This window comes from Lutra lutra, chromosome 5, assembly GCF_902655055.1.
Source record: "Lutra lutra chromosome 5, mLutLut1.2, whole genome shotgun sequence".
NCBI classification, from domain to species: Eukaryota; Metazoa; Chordata; class Mammalia; order Carnivora; family Mustelidae; genus Lutra; species Lutra lutra.
Window position 1 is genome coordinate 102,222,995 of NC_062282.1, and position 17,105 is coordinate 102,240,099.

The 17,105-nt window shown below is 37.4% G+C and overlaps 1 protein-coding gene across 9 annotated transcripts in view; it reads right to left on the reverse strand.

Annotated features, from left to right (window-relative positions):
• GFM2 (GTP dependent ribosome recycling factor mitochondrial 2) overlaps positions 1 to 17,105 on the reverse strand; it is a 77,268-nt gene that overhangs the window by 59,470 nt on the left and 693 nt on the right. For 7 of the 9 annotated variants that reach the window (XM_047730465.1, XM_047730466.1, XM_047730464.1 and 4 more), the window contains exons 2-5: positions 11,035 to 11,121; positions 9,451 to 9,535; positions 7,505 to 7,562; positions 6,974 to 7,071 (exon numbers count right to left, since the gene is read on the reverse strand). In XM_047730465.1, the coding sequence (XP_047586421.1) occupies positions 6,974 to 7,071; positions 7,505 to 7,562; positions 9,451 to 9,535; positions 11,035 to 11,097 (304 nt within the window). In that variant the 5' untranslated portion in view covers positions 11,098 to 11,121. The other 2 variants (XM_047730462.1, XM_047730469.1) reach the window with 2 other exon arrangements.

The window sequence follows — 17,105 nt, forward strand, 5'->3', positions numbered from 1 at the left end:
TTTGTAAGACTTTCTTTGACAGACAGAGATAGAGAGCGTGCATGGGCACAAGCAGGGAAGGGGCAGTAGGAAGGGGAGAGGGAGAAGCAGACTCCCTGCTGAGTACGGAGCCTGATGTGGGGCTTGATCCTGGGATTCCTGGTCTCAGGCTCCTCGGGGTCACAGAAAGACTGGGGGTGCCTGAGTGTGGGAGAGCTCTGAGGTATCAGAGTGGGGAAGCCAGCTGCAAAGACAGGGCCGAGGAGTGGGCTCTCAGCTCAGGGCTGCCATAAACTGTGACCTGCAGCACAGTCAGACCACTATGCTTTGAGCAGAGACACCACAACTGGCAGATCCGGGGAGACCCTCCCTCGCTTCCTCCAACAGGAGGTGTGGCGTGGCTTTGTTCTATTCACTAGCCTGATCATATATATGTTTTTTTCTTCCTTTCTTTTCCTCCCAATTTGTTTAGTGTCTCTTCTGATTTGTTTAGTGTATATTTTCCTGGGGTGGTTGTTACCACTCCAGCATTTTGTTCTCTCATTCATCTATTCTTCTCTGGACAAAATGACAAATCAAAAAAACTCACCTCAAAAAAAAAGAACAAGAGGCAGTACTGACTGCTAGGAACCTAATCAATACAGATATTAGTAAGACATTAGAACTAGAGTTCAGAATGATGATTATAAAGTTACTAGCTGGGCTTGCAAAAAGCATAGAAGATACTAGAGAATCCTTTTCTGGAGAAATAAAAGAACTAAAATCTAACCAAGTTGAAATTTAAAAAGCTTTTAATGAGGTACAATAAAAAATCGAGGTTCTTACTGCTAGGATAAATGAGGCAGAAGAGAGAATGAGTGATACAAAAGATCAAATGATACAGAATAAAGAAGCTGAGAAAAAGAGAGATAAAGAACTACTGGATCAAGAGGGGAGAATTTGAGGGATAAGTGATACCATAAGACCAAACAGAAGAAGAAAGAGGTGGGGGCAGAAGGTATATTGGAGCAAATTATAGCAGAGAACTTCCCTAATTTGGGGAAGGAAACAAGCATCAAAATCCAGGAAGCACAGAGAATCTCTCCCTCAAAATCAATAAAAATAGGTCAACACCCCTTCATCTAACAGTAAAACTTACAAGTCTCAGAGACAAAGCGAAAATCCTGACAGCAGCTCAGGACAGTCTGTAACCTACTACGGTAGAAATATTAGATTGGCAGCAGACCTATTCACAGAGACCTGGCAGGTCAGGAAGGGCTGGCACGATATATTCAGAGCACTAAACAAGAAAAATATGCAGCCAAGAGCCACTATATGCAGCCAAGCCACTATATCCAGCTAGGCGGTCACTGAAAATAGGTGGGAAAAAAAAGCTTCCAGGAGAAACAAAAACTTAAAGAATTTGTAAACCCCAAACTAGCTGTACAGGAAATATTGAAAGGGGTCCTCTAGGCAAAGAGAGAGCCTAAAAGTAACATGGAACAGAGACAATATAGAGTAATAGTCACCTCACAGGCAATACAATGGCACTAAATTCATATCTTTCAGTAGTTACCCTGAATGTAAATGGGTTAAATTCCCCAATCAAAAGACACAGGGTATCAGAATAGATTAAAAAAAAAAAAAAAAAAAAACCAGACCCATCAATATACTGTCTGCAAGAGACCCATTTTAGACCCAAAGATACCTCCAGATTTAAAGTGAGAGGGTGGAAAACAATTTACTGTGCTAACGGACATCAAAAGAAACCTGGGGTGGCAATCTTTATAACAGATAAATTAGATCGCAAGCCAAAGACTATAATAAGAGATGAGTAAGGACACTATAACATACTTCAAGGGTCTATACAACAAGAAGATCTAACAATTTTAAATATCTATGTCCCTAACATGGGAGCAGCCAATTATATAAACCAATTAATAACAAAATCAAAGAAACATATTAACAATAATACAATAATAGTAGTGGACTTTAACACCCTCCTCACAGAAATGGACAGATCATCTAAGCTAAAGATCAACAAGGAAATAAAGGCTTTAAATGACACACTGGAACAAATGGACATCACAGATAGATTCAGAACATTCCATCCCAAAACAGAATACACATACTTCTCTAGTGGACATGGAACATTCTCCAGAATAGATCACATCCTTGGTCACAAATTAGATAAAAAAGATTGGGATCATTCCCTGCATATTTTCAGACCACAATGCTTTGAAACTAGAACTCAACCACAAGAGGAAAGTTGGAAAGTACTCAAATACATGGAGCCTAAAGAGCATCCTACTAAAGAATGAATGGGTCAACCAGGAAATTAAAGAAGAATTTAAAATATTCATGGAAGCAAATGAAAATGAAAACACAACGGTTCAAAACCTTTGGGATGCAGCAAAGGTGGTCCTAAGAGGAAAGTATATAGCAATACAAGACTTTCTCAAGAAAGAAGAAAGGTCTCAAATATACAACCTAACTCTACACCTAAAGAAGTTGGAGAAAGAACAGCAAATAAACCCTAAACCCAGCAGAAGAGAAATAATAAAAATTAGAGCAGAAATCAATGAAACAGAAATCAAAACAGCAGAACAGCTCAATGAAACTAGGAGCTGGTTCTTTGAAAGAATAAGACTGATAAACCCTTGGCCAGACTTATCAAAAAGAAAAGAGAAAGGACCCAAATTAATAAAATCATGAAAGAAAGAGGAGAGATCACAACCAATACCAAAGAAACACAAACAATTATAGGAACATATTATGACCAACTATACACCAGCAAATTAGACAATCTGGAAGAAATGGATACATTCCTAGAGACATATAAACTACCACAACTGAACCAGAAGAAATAGAAAACCTGAATGGACCTATAACCAGTAAGGAAACAGAAGCAGTAATAAAAAAATCTCCCACAAACGAGAGTCCAGGGCCAGATGGCTTTTCAGGGGATTCTACCAAACATTTAACAGAGAATACCTATTTTCCTGAAGCTCTTCCAAAAAATAGAAGTGGAAAGAAAACTTCCAAACTCATTTTATGAGGCCAGCATTACCCTGATCTTAAAACCAGAAGAAGACCCTATCAAAAAGGAGAATAATATCAGATGATATCAGATATGATAATATCAGACCAATATCCCTGATGAACATGGATGCAAAAACTATCACCAAAATACTAGTCAATAGGATCCAACAGTACATTAAAAGGATGATTCACCATGACCAAGTGGGATTTACTCCTGGGCTGCAAGTTTGGTCCAACATCCGCAAATCAATCAATGTGATATAATACATTAATAAAAGAAAGAACAAGAACCATAGGATACTCTCAATAGATGCTGATAAAGCATTTGACAAAGTACAGCATCCCTTCTTTGATCAAAACTCTTCACAGTGTAAGGTTAGAGGGTACATACCTCAATATCATAAAAGCCATCTATGAAAAACCCACAGCGAATATCATTCTCAATGGGGAAAAACTGAGAGGTTTTCCGCTAAGGTCAGGAACATGGCAGGGATGTCCATGATCACCACTACTATTCAACATAGTACTAGAAGTCCTAGCCTCAGCAATCACACAACAAAAAGAAATAAAAGTCATCTGAATTGGCAAAGAAGTCAAACTCTCACTCTTTGCAGATATATGACACTGTATGTGGAAAACCCCACCCAAAACTGCTAGACTCCACCCCAAAACTGCTAGAACTCATACTGCAATTCAGTAAAGTGTCAAGATATAAAATCAATGCACAGAAATCAGTTGTATTCTATACACCACTAACAAGACAGAAGAAAGAGAAATTAAGGAGTCGATCCCATTGACAACTATACCCAACACCATAAGATACCTAGGAATAAATCTAACCAAAGAGGCAAAGAATTTGTACTCAGAAAACTATAGAATACTCATGAAAGAAACTGAGGAAGACACAAAGAAATGGAAAAACGTTCCATGCTCATGGATTGGAAGAAAAAATACTGCGAAAATGTCTATGCTACCTAAAGCAATCTACACACTTAATGCAATCCCTATCAAAATACCATAAACTTTTTTCAAAGAAATGGAACAAAGAATCTTAAAATTTATATGGAAACAGAAAAGTCCCCCAATAGCCAGAGAAATGTTGAAAATGAAAACCATAGCTGATGGCATCACAATTCCAGACTTCAAGCTCGATTACAAAGCTGTCATCATCAAGACAGTACTACACTGGCACAAAAACAGACACAGAGATCAATGGAACAGAATAGAGAACCCAGAAATGGGGCCTCAACTCTATGGTCAACTAATCTTTGACAAAGTAGGGAAGACCGTCCAATGGAAAAAAGACAAGTCTCTTCAACAAATGGTGTTAGGAAAATTAACCACATGCAGAAAAATGAAACTGGACCATTTCCTTACACCACACACAACAACAGACTCAAAATGGATGAAAGACTTCAAGGTGAGACAGGAATCCATCAAAATCCTTAAGGAGAACACAGGCAGCAACCTCTTGGACCTCAGCCGCAGTAACTTCTTCCTAGAAACATCACCGAAGGCAAGTAAGGCAAGGGCAAAAATGAACTACTGGGACTTCATCAAGATCAAAAGCTTTTGCACAGCAAAGAAAACAATCAACAAAACCAAAAGACAACTGACAGAATGGGAGAAGATATTTGCAAATGACATAACAGATAAAGGGCTAGTATATAAAGTCTATAAGGAACTTATCAAACTCAACACCCAAGGAACAAATAAATCCAATCAAGAAATGGGCAGAGGACATGAGCAGACATTTCTTCCAAGAAGACATCCAGATGGCCAACAGACATATGAAAAAGTGCTCAACATCACTCGGCATCAGGGAAATACAAATCTAAACCACAGTGAAATACCACCTCACACCAGTCAGAATGGCTAAAATTAACAAATCAAAAAATGAAAGGCATTGGTGAGGATGCGGAGATAGGGGAACCCTCCTACACTGTTGGTGGGAATGCAAGCTAGTGCAGCCATTCTAGAAAACAGTATGAAGGTTCCTCAAAAAGTTGAAAACAGAACCACCCTATGACCCACCAATTGCAGTACTGGGTATTTACTCCAAGGATACAAATGTGATCCAAAGGGGCACATGCATCCCAATGCTTATAGTATCAATGCTCACAATAGTCAAGTTATAGAAAGAGCCTAGATGTCCATCAACAACACATAAATGGATAAAGAAGATGTGGTGTGTACAGACACACACACACACACAATGGAATACTAAGCAGCCATCAAAAAACCAAAATCTTGCCATTTGCAAGGACATGGATGAACTAGAGGCAATTATGCTAAGCAACATAAGTCAATCAGAGAAAGACAATTATCATATGATCTCACTGATACGAGGAATTTGAGAAACAAGACAGAGGATGATAGGGGAATGGAGGAAAAAAAATGAAACAAGATGAAACCAGAGAGGGAAACAAACCATAACAGACTCTTAATCTCAAGAAACAAACTGAGGATTGCTGGAGGGGAGAGGGGTAGGAAGGATGGGGTGACTGGGTGATAGACACTGGGGAGGGTATGTGCTATGGTGAGCATTGTGTATTATGTTAAGACTGATGAATTATAGGCCTGTACCCCTGAGACAAATAATACATTATATGTTAACTTTAAAAAAAAAAAAAAGGAACATATTTGTGTCACAACAGAGGAAGCCTAATAATGTTCCATGTTTTGGGGTTTTAGCCCCATTTACACAGCAATAGTTCTATGAGAAACACATGTGTTCAAACATTTTGGAAACTGTCACCATAAATATTCTAATCCTGGGTGTTCTTTTCCTCTATAAATACTATTAAGTCTCAACCAGTTTGAAGGGTCTAAAGAAATGGTTGTCAATATAACGCATTTCAAAATTTCTGTGAAGCTTCTGAAAAAGTTACTCATTTCCACTTCTGGTCAGAGGGACCTCTTGACCTTGAAATCTCAAATTTCAAAACAAACTATTTCACCAGAGATAAAGGCACTTCATAATGATTAAAAAAAAGTGGATTCATCAGAGAAACACAACAATCATAAATGTGTATGAGATAAATGTAGACTTTTAAAATACATGATACAAAAATATGACAATTAGCCATATATATACTTTCTAAATCTTAATTTCCAGAGTAGAGCTATGGCACTGTCAATTAAAAACCAAACCAAACCAAAAAACTACATGGGGAATTCAAATGTGCACAACTGGTCAAGAGTAACAGTTTTTGACATATTATAATTTAAAAATCAAAACTGAGGTAAATAGTACTACTACTGTGACTGGGATTAACAAAATCCTTCCTTCTTCTGCCTGAAAATTTTACCTTTGGTTAACTTTCTTGTTCTTTTCTTCTAGAAGCCAGAGAACACAAGTATGTCAACTATGGTGCTAGGCAACATGTATTATAGAAAAAACAATTTGTAATTTGTAAGCTACATCTGAACTGAGAAGAGCTTTATGAAACTGTAAATACGTGATGAGATTAACAGCTTTAGGCCTCCCTGAGTGAGCTATGGCATGTCTGTTATGGTAAACGTGGAAGACTGCCCATGGAGCTATAACAAGAGGTACACATTCCTAAGGGACATGAGGATTGTAAGCCAGGGTGGCTCCTGTGAATCTTGTTAAAGGAAACTATCACTTTTGGGTACCTAAAAGAAGGTAGCTCCCAGACACTAGGTGGACTGCTTTAAGAACTGAAGAAACAAACTACCATTGTGCTGGGAAGCTTTGGTTCCTGTTCTAACAGCCTTCTGAATAGACCAGGGTGAATTGTGGCCCAAGATAGTCCTGTGAATCTAAATGTTTACTTGAACCTACGAAGACTCTTACGTGGGTGTTCAAACTACCTTATCTTTGTGTTGTGGTTTAGACATCAGTGCTTCCATGCCATACCAAGATCTCTAGATTGACTTCTTAATCAAAATATTTTCCAATGATGCTTTTTGCTAATGGGGGTTGGGGAGAGGAGGAATCCATTCTAACCTCCCAGTGATCTTGTGTATCCAGAATAGTACAATATTCTTTCTGTGGTGGTAGTTTTGCCTGCATCAATATGAGCCATAATTCCAATATTACGGATTCTGTTTAAAAGTAGGGGGAAAAAAAGCACGTATTATAAGATGGACATTAATAAAAGTGTAAAACTAAAACATGTATGCTACACAAATTTCAAAGCCGATATTTCAGTAATTTTTATAATGGTAGAAAAACCAGAAAAAGAAACATAAAACACATTATTCTGACAAAATAGCTAACAAAAGAGCAAACTACAATCTTATGAATCTTTTACTTATTTCTATGTGCTGTTGCTACATTAAAAACATTTAGTATTAAATTCAGGAAAAAATAACATTTAGATATGTACCCACACCTCTTTTAAGATACATACCAACATCTACTTATACTTAGCTAGGGCAGAAAGCTAAATTAACAATGCTAAATTAAGTCCATGACAGAACCTCTTAGCTTTTTACAGCAGGGTATGGAAAAGAATGTATCAGTGATAGTACTTACTTAGCTATGGGAGGACTGATGACGGAATGAAGCGATTTGATATCATTTCCAACTAAACCTAATGGAAAGAGGGTTACAATTTAAAAGTTTAAGAAATTTCCCTTTAATTTGCAAATCAAGAAAGTTAAAACAATTTTAAGCAAATATTGTAATTCCAATTAAAGTAAAATTCAAGCTAAAAAGAACTCTGATTTACTTAAAAATTATTTTCCTGCAATCTGTAGAGAAATGGCAACAGATGATGTAAGTTGGTTTTTTTTTTAAGATTTTACTTATTTGTTTGAGCACAGGTAGGCAGAGCAGCAGGCAGAGGGAGAAGGAGGCTCCCCACTGAGAGTCCATTGCCGGACTTGATCCCAGGACTCCCTCCATGTCATGACCTCAGCTGAAGGCAGACGCTCAACCAACTGAACCACCCAGGCACCCCTAAGATAAAGTTTTGAAACATCAACATCTAGGTCACAGACTTAGAAAAATAAAAATTTACCCCAGTCTTTGCCACTTTCTATAATTCTGTAATAGACATAATAGAATTGTAGAATTAGAATGTTCTAACAATAATCTTGAAAACAAAACAAAACAATAATCTTATGGCCACAGCATTTAAATCAAAGAAAAATAAAATACACAGCCCTGTAAATGTGCATTGTCAAGGCTTGAAAAGTGAAGAGTGATCCTCGTATCAGATAATAATGAATTCTCATACAATTTGAAATCTATCTTCCCTCAGTAATCCCAAGCACAAAGTACCTTTAAAGATGGCTTAGGAGGTATAACTGAACAGGAGCTAAAACAAGCTAATACTTCTAAAAGGCCAAGTAGTACTTCTGGAGTACAAAGAGCCCATAATAATTTACTCCATGCTTACAATATATTTTATTAATAATATTAAAGCAAAAATGCAGTTACATTTATAATTTTAACCTCTACCTTCCTATTATTTAAATCAGCTTTGCAATATTTCTCTAATAAATCAAGAACAGTTCTACTGTATTTTGAAAACCTGATGGCAGTTTTAAGACTTACAGATCATCTGTATGGCTACAGATAAATTTGCATGACAATATATAGAAATACAGCTACAAATCAATAATGCAGGGCATTAAATTCACACGCCATTACAAGTCACACATCCTACCAGTATTTTTACTCCATAATTCTCACAGGACAAAGATGATAATGAAAACAGCCACATAATGAAACTAGTTTCAAAGAGTCTCCCATATGCTTGCTTGCTTCAAACACAGGAAGAACATTCAGAATTTGTCAGTTCTTCAAGCATCGGGTTTTTTTTTTTTTTAATATTTTATTTATTTATTGGTAGAGAGAGAAAGAGATAGCACAAGCAAGGGGAGCAACAGGCAGAAGGAGAGGGAGAAGCAGGGTCTCTGTTGAGCAAGGAGCCTGATGCCAGGTCTCAATCCCAGGACCATAACCAGAGCTGAAGGCAGATGCTCAACTGACTGAGCCACCCAGGCGCTCCAAGCATCAAGCATTTAATAGCCATTTTACCTAATGCAAATTACCCCAAATAAATATTTAACCAACTAATCTTAAGAATCTCCAAAATAAATTAGTTGGACAAACCTCCATTGACAGAAAATACTTCTGTGTAAATATCAGAAACGTACTAGAAAAACAGTATTTTATAGCAAGAGCACTCTACAGGTACACACCTCTTAACTTCTGAGCTAGCTACTAAAGCCAGCAACCTTTCTCTTTGTTTAGCTCATTTGGAGAGCCAGCAGATGAGGAATACAGGCTTACTGGTACTCCCTCCTGGCTTCTATCACAATACTTCCAACTCCTAATCATCTCAAGGAAAGGGCCAAGAAGTAAAACTACCCCACTACTTCCAAAATGGAGACCCTTAATAAAGGAATGTTTGCCAATGAGAGAAAGCAAACAAGCAGTTTAAGTATAATGAGAAGAATAAAAATTTGTACCTGGTAGAGAACTGTAGCTTCTTCCAAGAGGCATATATGGCTTTAATCTTTTTAAACTTGCTTTTATTTTAGAGCAACACATATTCTAGTGAGAAGAAAAAGAAACCTGATATTAATTTTATTTTAGCATGACTTATTAGAATACTTTTAATATACATAATACTTTGTATTTTATATATAATACTTTGTATATTATATATATATAATATATAATACTTTGTCAGAGAAAATACTTTGAATCTCCTTAAAATAGTTTCCATTTATTAACTCCAGTTTCTTTAAAAAGTGACAACCCAAAATTATACAATAGGAAAAAACAAAAATAAAACTATTTTGAGCTGATCTTAGAAGATGGTTCTCTAAGATCTGCAGCATTAGCAACAGAGGGAACACAAATTCTCTGGACCTATTCCAGACAAGAGAATCAGAAACTCAGAGGAGAGATAAACAAACTATGGGAGGGGGAGGTTTAAACTGAAGTATAATCAATATAGTGTTATATGAGTTTCAACAAGCACTCCAGGTGATTCTAAAGATTTATTTATTTGAGCAACAGCCACTCTTGAGTGGAGGTGGGGGATGAAGGGGGGAGGGAGAGTCCTAAGCAGACAGCACTGAGTGCAGAGCCTGACGTAGACCTCTCTCAACCCTGAGATCAGGACTTGAGCTGAAACCTAGAGTCTGGTGCTCAACCAACTAAGCCACCCAGGTGCCCCAACCTCCAGGTGACTCTGACAGCTATAGTTTGAAACTCAGGACCTGAAATTCCCAGAAAGCCAGAAAAGTTAAATAAGGTCTCTCACACTGGCTATTCCTTGATTTTCTACAGGTGCTAAGAACTGGTAGGGGTCATGAAACTCAGAATTTATTAAAGTGGCTACACATTAGAATCACCTGGAAAATTTTTAAAACATCTGAGGGAAAGTTGGGAGAACTAGGACTGGCATTCTTAAAAATTCCTGAGGTATCTTCTCCCAGTGTTTCCACTAAGAGGTTGAATATTCCCCATCCCCAGACCACTAGATACACATTACTGACTGCCAATACATTTAGAATTGTGACATTTAGTGTATTTAGTTATAACTCTGGGCTGCCACATCTGCCTTTTATGGTATCATGGAACATATGCCTGTGTATTCTATATTCCCTATGCATTACTTACCCAGTTTTTGGCAATACAATACTATGATCCTAATAAAATATTTCAAGAGTAGAGTCTCAAAACTATTTAAATTTCCACTGCATAATGACGAGGGAAAGACAGTGCTACCTGCCACAGGTGTGCAGTCTGAAAGCATCAGCAATGAAAAGACCAAAGAAAACCTGTGTAACTCCTTGGGGTGCTAAGGACCTCAAAATGGAATATACAAATGGATAGTCTTCAAAACACTGCACAGGGAATTCTGAAGTAGCAAAATGCATTTCAGACTAGGGATAAAGCCTTCTGCTTCTTGGTTACAGTTTCTCCCACACTCTCTGTTAAGAAAAACTGATGAAGATAAAGATATAATAGTTTAAGAGTATACGAGGCCTTTCAGGAAATAAAGTTGCTGAAGTATATTTAATTTTACAAGAAAAGCTTACACTAACGTGCAGGATGGATATCTTCTTATGATTTACTCCAAACTTCCTCAAGTTGGAGAACATGTTGACCCTCTAAACCGTTATTCTCTGAAAAGGAAAAATACAAAAATTTAAAACTAAGTTTATGTAGTATGTATCAGTAAGACATATTTAAAGTAAGGCATTTGTAATACATATCATAAAAATGTATTACATTTTATAAGTACAGTATTTTTAGCTACCAAAAAACTCAACATATCAATCAGAAAGTGAAAATTCTGACAAAATGAGAAACCTGGTTCTCAAGCTAAAATGTTCTTTATTTTTTCAACATGTTTTAATTCTTAAAGATATGGACATATTGTGGGAAAAGATTAAGATTATAAAAATATATCACAGCAATTACAATGTTATTTATGTAATTATACAGAATTTAGTACAGAAAGGTAAGCAACTACATGTTAACTTGGTAATTTCTCATTGATAGTGTAATTTAGTGGTTTATCTGTACATTCTGATTTTTCTACCATAAATATGTCAAAAAAATACACAAAAGCGAGTCCTCTTTTATGATTATAAAAATTAAGTAATTTTGGTTTAAAAACATTTACGGAATATGAACCATGTTCCAAGTGCACTATTAAAGCTAAGAGAAGTTCATGGAAGCATCTGAGACTAGGTAGAGAGCAAGGAAACACTGTGTGCCATTTTATATAAGAAACCATGTCAAAACTCATTATTTTAGGGAATCTGGCTGGCTCAGTCATTGGAGTGTGCAACTCTTGATCTCAGAGTTGTAAGTTTGAGCTCCACACTGGGTGAGGAGATTATTTAAAAACTAAGATCTTTTAAAAAAAATCCATTATTTTTCCTCCTAAATCTGTGTTTTAAAACAGCCACATTCACTAACCCTCATTTATTTTTTAAATTTTTTTAAGATTTTATTTATTTATTTGACAGAGAGAAATCACAAGTAAGCAGAGAGGCAGGCAGAGAGAGAGGAGGAAGCAGGCTCCCTGCTGAGCAGAAAGCCCGATGTGGGGCTTGAACCCAGGAGCTGGGATCATGACCTGAGCCGAAGGCAGCGGCTCAACCCACTGAGCCACCCAGGAGCCCCTTAATTTTCTTTTTTTAGAGACAGCACAGGGGCACGGGTGGGGGTGCATGATGGTAGGAGAGGGGGAGGCAGAATCTTATGCAGGCTCCATGCTCAGTGAGGAGCCTGATGTGGGGGCAGGGGCGGATCTCATAACCCTGAGATCATGACCTGAACGGAAATCAAGAGCAGACTGATTTACTGACAAGCCACCCAGGCACACCTCACTAACCCTCATTTAGCAAGTCACCAAATCCTTGTAATTTTATTTCCTAAATTTATCTTGAATCCATTCCCTCTTTTTCACTTCCAGTGTCAAAGTTCAGGAAGTTTACAATATCGTGCATGTTAGATCCACTCTAAAATAGAACAAAATATTTTACCCAACGAAATACAAAAAAACCTAATAGGTTTTGATTCCACATTGCAACTAAGAAACTACTACTGGTCACCCTGGTAGAGCATCTAAGATCATCCACAATTTTCTGTAAAGACTATTAAAATCCTCAATACCTTTCCCAACTACCTATATGACCTATGTGTATGAGGCTGGATTTTCTTCAGAGAGTTCAACCAAAAATAAAGATCATACATACATAGTAACAAATACAGAAGGTGACAGTAGATGCCAGCTGTTTTCTTTATGCCCAACATTAAAGACACTTGCAAAATTCTAAGGCAAGGTAAAATATTCTTCAAACTAAATTACTTTTGTAAAATAAAAGATATTTCTCATAACACTATATTACATACATTAAGATTCAGTGGATTTAAGTTTAAGTGAATTATTAAAGTATTTTAAAGTTTTAATTTCTAATAATTGAGTATGTATTATAACCTACATTAAAAAAAAAAAAACCTCTTTGGAGTTCTAAATCATTTTTAAGAGTGTGAAGGGATGCTATAGACTAAATTTTGAAAACATATTCCAACATCCTGTTTCCCCAAGTGAATGACCACGATTATTTTAAGTTACAGAAAGAAAAAAAAAAGTTTACTAAATATCAGAAAAACTAACCAACAGAATCCATCTTGTATATACTAATACTTAAGAAGTCAAATTTTACATTAAAATGTGAATTTGAGGAAAATTAAGTAAATAATAACATAGGTGACATTCAGATATGACCAGTCTTAAAAAGTAGTACTCAAATCACTCAAGTGGGATATACTGCTTTAATCCATTATTTACATATATCCTTCAAATAAAGAACCTCCTCTCAACACTTACCTACTCAAAAACATTTAAAGATTCTTAATAAAACAAAATCTGTCCCCAACTATAGTCACAGCCTGTACTCTCCCATTCCCCCCTCTATACCAGGGAGCTCTAGCCAAAATTCCCCAGAAACATCATAGTCTGGCACCTTCACACTTTCGTATGTAATGTTGCCACTGCCTGAAAGCAATCCTAGAATCCCCAAGACTCCATTCTTGGTCAATTTCCATTCACCTTCATGCCCCACCTTGAAAGCTTTTCCTGATTTCCGAGAAAGTTTTAATACTATCTTCCCCACGTTTCCATAACATTTGGAACTTGTATTTAGTCATGACAAATATGGTATTTACAAGCTCTATTACTGTGAGCTCTCCAAAAGGAGGGATCTTCTACCAGCACTGCCCGGGACAATGGTGAGTCATTTTTTGACCTATTAAGTTGATTAGGATTCTCCAGGGATAGAGGCTTTTCTTCTTTCCCATGGATCAATGACTTTCAACAAAAATAGTTGCCTACTATAGGTGCTATGAGGCTAGTTATTCTACAAGGCCCGAACCTCCCTAAGGCCTTGGAGAATAAAGTTTTCACTAAATGTTTTAACACCTAATGATACAAAAGCAATAATGGGGAAGAAAAACAGGTAACATTCTACATTACTGGCAACAAGTTACATTACCAATAAACAAAAAGAATCCATGATTATTTTTTTGTGAATCAGTAGAGTATCATGTTTGTAAGGCCTAATATACAAAAAGAGAAATCATGGGGGTGCCTGGGTGGCTAAGTCTGTCAAGCATCTGCCTTTGGCTCAGGTCATGATCTCGGGGGTCCTGGAATAAAGCCCTTCACAGGGCTCCCTGCTCAGCAGGGAGTCTGCTTCTCTCTCTTCCTCTGCTCCTCCTCCCGCCCCTGCTCCCGCTCACTCTCTGTCTCTCAAATAAATAAAATCTTAAAAAAGAGAGAGAGAGAGAAATCATGGACCACTAAACAAAAATCACGGGAGGCCTGGGTGGATCAGTTAGGCTTCTACTTTCATGATCCCAGGGTCCTGGGATCTATCCCCATGTGGGCTCTCTGCTCACAGGGGAGTCTACTTCTCCCTCTGCCTGCCACTCCCCCTGCTTGTTTTCTCATTCTTTGTCAAATAAATAAAATCTTTAAAAAAAATAATAAAACACATCAGTATGCAAGCAAAATTGAAGGTGATGTTGCTGAGAATCAAGTAACATATGAAAGGAGATCCTAAAGCATCAAGTTGTTCTGTGTTTGCAGATGGTTTTTGTTAGTAATTTCTCCCAAATTAGAACTCCTTTTCACATTTTTGTCAAATCCAGTGTTTTTCAGGAAAATATCACATATAAATTAGGTCAATATGTTTATTACTGTTGAACCTTAAAATCATCTTTGATTTTTTCCTATGTTCAACAGATCTCATGTTATCAATCTAAACACTTGTTTTTACTACAAATTTATTTCTAGCACAAGTTCTAAAACAAACCATTTGAAGTTATATAAATTTTATCTCAATTTAAAAAATCAGTTTCACCTGCTTTTTTTTTTTTTTAAGATTTTATTTATTTATTTGACAGAGAGAGATCACAAGCAGGCAGAGAGGCAGGTAGAGAGAGAGGAAGGGAAGCAGGCTCCCTGCTGAGCAGAGAGCCCGATGCGGGGCTCGATCCCAGGACCCTGAGATCATGACCTGAGCCGCAGGCAGCAGCTTAACCCACTGAGCCACCCAGGCGCCCCAGTTTCACCTGCTTTTTAAAAGTTTCACCTGATTTTTTAAACCAGAAAAAAGTTTACCAAATTAACTTTTACTTGCTAAAAAACAGCCTAAGTAGATAAAGATACTTTTAAATTTAGGTCAACTGTACCGATAAAGCACAATTCCCTTGTTCATTTAACATTTATTGGCGCAACAGCTGGTTATTAAGAATATAAAAATGAGTAGCACGTGATCTCCAATCTGGAGAAAAATGTTAGCTTTAAAAATTCTAGCCTGGGGATGCCTGGGTGGCTCAGTTGGTTAAGCAGCTGCCTTCGGCTCAGGTCATGATCCCAGTGTCCTGGGATCGAGTCCCACATCAGGCTCCTTGCTCATCAGGGAGCCTGCTTCTCCCTCTGCCTCTGCCTGCCATTCTCTCTGCCTGTGCTTGCTCTCTCTCCCTCTCTCTCTCTGACAAATAAATAAATAAAATCTTTAAAAAAAAAAAAAATTCTAGCCTGGAGGCACCTGGGTGGCTCAATGGGTTAAGCCTCTGCCTTTCGCTCGGGTCATGATCTTGGGGTCCTCGGATCGAGCCCCGCATCGGGCTCTCTGCTCAGCGGGGAGCCTGCTTCCCCGCCCCCTTCTGCCTGCCTCTCTGCCTACTTGTGATATCTGTCAAATAAATAAATAAAAATCTTTAAAAAAAAAATTCTAGCCTGTCTCCTGCATATTACAATAGCAAACATTTCAATCATAATACTTTTTACAAAGCTCTTACTATACCTGTTCCTCTTCTTCAATGTAAATAAGCTTGACTTTTTAACCATACACAATCAACTTTTAAAGCAGCTCTCATATCCTCCTGACTTTTCACTTATAGTTTCTCCTATAGCAACAAATACTATCTAAATTTTCATCCAATCAGAGAAATGCATTTTCATGCTCCTAACTGCAAAAATGCAAAAAGTGGGTATCTACTATAACCTTTTGGTAGATAAAACAAGGAAGTGATGATATCCAACTTGGCTGCTGCCAGGTATAAAGGAAGTAAATTTTTCTCAGAAAGTTTTGCTGACATTGATCTGCTTAGGCCATTTTTAGCCTGCAATCACAGCTGAAAGTAAGAACAAACGATAAACAGCCAACCACTTGTCTCCTCTATTTTACACAAATCAAAATGTGACCACTACTTAACCTTTAAGAACTTACTTTCTATTCCCGGTCCAGAAGGCAAAAAGGGCATGAGTGGCTTTGAGAATCATAAATTAAAGAAAAAACAACACTGATGAGTTCGCAACTTAAGCCTACAAAAAATTTCCATAAGCTGAAAGAACTACAACAGGAAACAATAAGGATAAATCTCACAATGTTAAGGAAAAGAAACCAACACAAAAGAGTTCATGCTGTATGATTCCAATTATTTAGTTTAAAATGGGTAAGACTAATCCATTTTGTTACAAGTCAGGATGGTATTTACACTTGGGAGTGACTGGAAAGAGGCCTAAGGAAGGCTTCTGGGGTGCAGGTTTATGTAATTTCTTGATTCACGGGCTGCTTACAGGGTATCAGAGTTTGAAAACCCCCTGAAGCATCTATCTTATATGTGCCTTGTTTGCGTGTATCTTACACTTCAGTAAAAAGTCTTTTTAAAACTTTTTTTTTAAGATTTTATTTATTTATTTAACAGAGAGAGAGAGAGATCATAAGTAGGCAGAGGCAGGCAGAGAGAGGGAGGAAGCAGGCTCCCTGCTGAGCAGAGAGCCCGATGCGGGGCTCGATCCCAGGACCCTGAGATAATGACCTGAGCTGAAGGCAGAGGCTTTAACCCACTGAGCCACCCAGGCGCCCCTTTTTAAAACTTTCCATAAACTTTTCAATATAATAGAAATGTCAAGTGGGCAAAGACCTGAATAGTTTACAGAAGACTTGCTGTAGTCCCAAGTCTTCTGCGATCTTGGATAAATAACTTAAAATCTCTTAAACCTTCCTTTCCATCTATCTCATTGCCGGACCAGTATAAGAATTAAGTTCATTTACTCAACAAGAATTTATTGTTATTGTGTCTA